A 5,626-nucleotide genomic window follows, 5' to 3' on the forward strand; every position below is an offset into this window, starting at 1 on the left:
ATTGGGAGTGACCAGCAATTTAAGTATTGTTTAGGTGGATCAATAATCTATCATTTAGTTGTCTGTGTTATTGGAAACAGTCTTCTTTGTCATGTGGAGCTAACAATTTCTCCTGCTACTATTTCACATTCTTATTCAGCTTTCAATTACATTTGTGTGTTAGAGTTCATTTCATTAGAGCCAGGGTATTCCTCACAGCTACTCCTGAAGCAGAGTTGGCACTGTCCGTTCAGTGAACTGACAGCAGAGCACCGCCTGATCCCACAAAGATAATTTCAAGCTTACATTTTGACTATGGTCATCCATGGAACTGATCGGAACATGCACTATGTATGACCCGAATATTCCCAAGCTGAAATGGTGATGAGTCGCCGATTTGCTTATTTAAAGACTCCTACGCCTGTAGCAAAAGCGGCTTAAGTGGTCCAGCAGCGCATCCCATACAAAATGGCACCTTTCCCACTGGCAGGTTAATGGGATGGTAAGGCTACTAACCCCATTTTGAGGTTATTAACATTAACGCCAAGCACACGAAGTTAAAATGTCCCACTGTCCTGTTCCCCTGTGCATTAAATAGAATCCTAGCATTATATAGCACATACAGTATCGAACTATTTGGCCCATCACTTCTGCGCCAGTTCATTAAGAGAGCTATCAATTAGTCCCACAGCCCTGCTGTCCTTTTCAAGTATATATCTAATTCCCTCTGAAAGTTACTATTCATAGAATCACAACATCTTACAAAGCGAAGGTCATTCCTGCCATTGTGTGTATGCGGTTGATCCGGTTAGTCTCATAACGTTATTAAATATACGTCCACCATCCGTTTAGGCAGTGTGCAGCAATGTCTAAGTTTAAAACACGCCCAAATGGCTGCTTGTAGTTGGGCTGTACGTCGCTGATGCTCGGGGGGATTGAAGGTTTTAGGACCCTGCGGCTTGTGGCCATCAGCAGTTGCAATACCTGCAGCTCGGGTTGTGTGTGCTCCTTCACCTGATCACTTTGCCCTTTTGGAAACACTCCTCTCTTACTCCCCGCCCCACGCCTCTGTCCTTTCCGCCTGCTCGTCTCCATTCCCACTATTCCGTCCTTAACCATTAGGTAATATCTATGATTCGTGGAATTGTTATGCATAATAATTAGGCTTTATTATAAACCAGGGCGGTTCGCGCGGATGCGCTCAGAGCCAAACTGAGTCTGAAGAGGACACGAGTGGTATCGCAGCTCAGAGCCGGGGAGGAGGAGATCGGAGTTGTTGACATCGGGACTGTCCATTGATATCCACTGACTCGCAGGTCACTTCGCGTCCGACTATGAAGGGCTTAGTTGCCGCAACCCTCCTGCTGCTGCTCATCGTTATTTGCTCCATCGATGTGGAAGGTAACACGCGTGTTCCTTTCATGACTGTCTCTTTTTAGTTGCCTCTCCTTGTTTACCGGCCTGCCTGCGCTTTCAAGGTGCTGTCAGGAATTCCCTTTTTCCCCCCTGAAGGACACACCACGCGGCTAATATTTTAAGCGTGCCTCCATCAAATGTGCTTGAAGTTCCAGTCCAATTTTAAACCCATTCATGCGGAAAGTTGCCCGCTGGAAAATCTCAGTTCAGATGCTGGAATTCATTTCATTTGAAGCAGCATTTTTCAAATGCCTGTGTTTTAAGTACACATGTTAAACCCATGTGGACAAAAGTGTAAATAATATAGTTATTCATCGTTGTCTTGATTCAGTGCTGGCGGGTTCTAACATGCTTTGCATCTCTCCTAGCTTACAAATGTAAATGTACACGGAAGAGCCCGAAGATCCGCTACAAGGACGTCCGAAAAGTGGAATCCAGACCCCGATACCCTTACTGTAAAGAAAAAATGATCTTGTGAGTGCATCAATATCCTGGTGCTATTCGCACTGATGTTAGCTATTTTAGAGAGTAGGTGAAGTACAAGGAGCCAGATGGTGTACCGTGTCACTTTGTCTCTCATAAGCTTTTCTTCCTTACCAGTGTTACCATGGCGAAAGGAGATCGATTCAAGGGCCGGCAGTACTGCCTACATCCCAAACTCCCGACTACCAGACATCTGCTCAAACGGTATAACACCTGGAAAGAAGATATTCGGTGAGTTGGCCATTGCCCCTCCACCTGTGTGTTTATCTGTCCATTGTGAGAAGACTTCCCGCAAGTTGTTAATGATGTCTTGATGTATCCCGTGAAGGTGAATGATTGAAACTCTAATTGAAAGAGATTTCTTGCTGGCCATTTGACTGGTGTTTTGCTAAGTTCCCTGTCTAACATCAACCGGGTGTAGTTATCCGATATTTCACACAGTTCTAACATGGATCCCTGAAGAAAGCTTTTTCCTTCTCTTAGTCCTTAGTTACATTATCAAATGTTTGATTTCTGTTGTTTTAGTGAGGCAGGGTGGGGTGGGGGTGGGGCGGTGGTCGGGTGGGGAGACTTGTGTCTATTTTAAAAATTTTATTTGATCTTGTATTTCTCATAATTCTACATTTAGGAGGATGATCCGCCCTTTGCAGTAGATTTCGAGGCTAGATTGCTAGGGGATCGGTTTCTCCCTCTCTCTTATCTTAACTACTTTTTGTTCCCGCGGTTTCTGCCAAAGCTCAAACGGACAATGGGAAACTCTGACAGAAATTACCCCCAGTCTACACAATTTCCGATAGTGTTGTGGCGAATTCATAACGCATTTGGTTTATGCCGAATGTGAGTTCAGCATAAAGTTGCTTAACAAAGGATTCGGTTCAATATAAACTCCATGGAAATGTTCTAGGAGCATAAGAAATAGGAACAGGAGTAGGCCATTCGGCCCCTCGAGCCTGCTCCGCCATTCAAACTGGATCGCGGCTGATCATCTACCTCACAGGCATTTTCCTGCACTGTCCCCATATTCCTTGACACCTTTACTATCTGAACACCTGTCCATCTCTATTCTGAACACATTCAATGATTGAGCTTCCACAGACCCCTGGGGTAGAGAATTCCAAAGATTCACCACCCTCTGAGTGAAGAAACTCCTCCTCACCTCGGTCCTAAATGGCCTACCTCTTATTCAGAGACTGTCCCCCCCCTGGTCCTAGACCCCCCTCCCCCAGCCGGGGGAAACACCCTTCCTGCAAACAGTGACTGGCTTTTGTTTAAAATTGAAGTTACCAGTTGGATTAAAACTGTACTTTTGCTTGAAGTGTAAGTATTAATATGAAATCTGGCAATCTGACCAATGGGAGGAGGGGAATTAACTCCCTCCCTTTCTCCATCTGGTTTCACGTCCTTCAGGCTGTGCATTCTCATAGCACCCAGCGCTCTGAAGGCAAAATTGGCCCCAAAATGGCTTTCACTACACCAAGTGCCATTGAACTCACTTCTGGTATGCTGACGTTCGCTATATGCGCATGTCCGGGGTCAGCGACAGATTTCAGAGGGACCCAGGTTATGCCAGCAGGGAAACTATTCTATTCAACTCCACCAGCCAAACGCGTATGGGGCTTAGTTGCGCTTCAGTACACTGCAGCCCGCAGTCCCAGACCAGTGTCCATGAAGGGTATTGTGCAGAGGGAGGCAGGAGAGATCCATCTGGGTCACAGTAAGCCCGCTGAAATGGAGCTCGGTGCAGGGGAAGCGCTACCGCCCAGCGCAGGCCAAACAAGCACCAACACCCATTCTTTTAACATCCCATGCCGGGACACTTGGTACGAAGCTTCCCACTGGACTGGATTGAAAAGGCGTCTCTCACCGCTTGGCTACAGACACGGATCCACATTTACAGCCACTCAGATATAAAACTGCTCAGCAGGACAATTACAGAATGCGTAACTTTGAGCGGAAAGTTTAAACACAAACCCTAATTAACGGAATCTTAGAACCTGGCGGATTTGCCTCAAACATATAATGGGTGTAATGAGGAATTTGCTGAACAGCTTCGTACCCGAATAAAGGACTAGGTAGGGAAAAAGGCTTTGCTTCATCGATGGGGTATACAATGTGACAATGTTACCGATCCGTTGATCTACAATACATCCTCAGAGAACGATACGACCTTAGCTGAAATGTAATCATTCTTTGTGCGTTTATATTTAAATAACATCTTCATTTTTTGTTTGCAGGGTTTATGAGGAGTAGTTTTGTTCTCCTTTTCCTAAGAATGCACACAAAACCTGCACTTACTGTAGCGACAGACTAAAAACTACGTAAGTCTGATTAAAGGATCTTCGTTTCCAGCACAATGAACTCTTCTGTCTCTCCTCCTCTCTCTCCGGTAATGTACTGCTTTACCAATGGTCACTTACTATACAACTGGCTCACCACTACAGGGTGCAGTGAGAAGTCAGCCAAGCGGCTTTGTACTCCAGTCTCTTCGCCTCCATGGCTGTGTGAACACTCGAACGAATAAATGACGAGCAAACGGCTTTCTTCATTAAATATGGTGTAATTTGATATTTTTGTATTTCATTACCTGGCATATTGTGATATCTAAAAGGTACACTCGTGACTTTAAAACACTTTTTGCGCAGTAGTTCCGCGTGTTTATTTGAATACGGAGAGCGCGTCTTAAGGAAACAGTCGTGAATTAAGCAAGGGAAAAATGATTTAAGAAAACATTATATTCTGCTTTTGTCTTTGTGGGAGGAAATCGATATTTTACTTTGGAGGGAATAGTGGGTTGGGCCCATAGCAAGCGGTGAAGTTATAGCCGTGGTTGCATCTGCGCTTGGCATCTATCTATATTCCTGCCAAATTATTCATAATCGCAATATGCAGTGTACTGTCTGTAAATATAGCAGCAGCTGAGACTTTGTAATCATGGCTCTGATGAAATTTAAAGTGTTTTCAAATAAAATTTAAGAAACTGCAGAAACATTGTACACCTCATTCGGAGGAAATCGCAAAAAACTTGGTTGTATTTCTAGTTATTTTGTATTTACTGTGCACTGTGCACGAGTGAAATAAACGCGTTCATATTAAATTCAAATCAACGCTTCGTTTCAGAAATCTATTTCTTCTCCCTTCGAAACAAACACCACCTATAAAGCAGGTCACAGCGGGTACGATTGAATGAGTGGACTGTAATGAGTGTAGCTGAAATGTTCCATTCCCTTGCCTCCCAGAATGGGCAACTGTAATTCGGTGTGTGTGTGCCTGAACATACATCCTTCTGGTTCTCAGGTACTGAAAGATCTATGTGGAACAGAGAGCCAGTAAACGAAGATGGAAAATTGAGGCAACAAGTTACTCGTGGATCAAAAAATAAAAAATCCAGCCAATTCCGACCTCCACGTCCCGGTCCGTGAAATTGGTTTTCCCAAACTACACTATTGGTGTACGCGCACCCAACATTTTGATCGGCAGGTTTTGGTGGGGTGGGGTGGGGGTGGTGTCGGTATATGCCCACCTATCAGCTATTCTTGAAAGTCCCATTTAATTAAGTCTGCTTTTTCCCTAGAAAAGTGACTGCACTTCAAAAGGACTTCGTTGGTTGTAAAGCCCTTTGACACTTCCGGTAGTCGGGGGACGCGCTTTATATAAAAGCAAGTCTTTTTGCTTTTAGACTCCAAGTCACATGGCTCCTTTAAATACATACTGATGTTTAATTCGATTTGTTTGACTTTACATTCTCGCA

General features: G+C 44.4%; 1 protein-coding gene across 1 annotated transcript; it reads left to right on the forward strand.

Annotated features, from left to right (window-relative positions):
- Window positions 1–833: 833 nt before the first annotated feature.
- Window positions 834–4,982, forward strand: cxcl14 (chemokine (C-X-C motif) ligand 14). The gene is made up of 4 exons (XM_078550922.1): window positions 834–1,380; window positions 1,764–1,869; window positions 1,996–2,109; window positions 4,113–4,982. The coding sequence occupies exons 1-4, from the start codon at window positions 1,314–1,316 to the stop codon at window positions 4,126–4,128; spliced, it is 303 nt and encodes a 100-aa protein (XP_078407048.1). The 5' UTR covers window positions 834–1,313; the 3' UTR covers window positions 4,129–4,982.
- Window positions 4,983–5,626: the final 644 nt, after the last annotated feature.

This window comes from Cetorhinus maximus, chromosome 10, assembly GCF_964194155.1.
Source record: "Cetorhinus maximus chromosome 10, sCetMax3.hap1.1, whole genome shotgun sequence".
Taxonomy (NCBI): domain Eukaryota; kingdom Metazoa; phylum Chordata; class Chondrichthyes; order Lamniformes; family Cetorhinidae; genus Cetorhinus; species Cetorhinus maximus.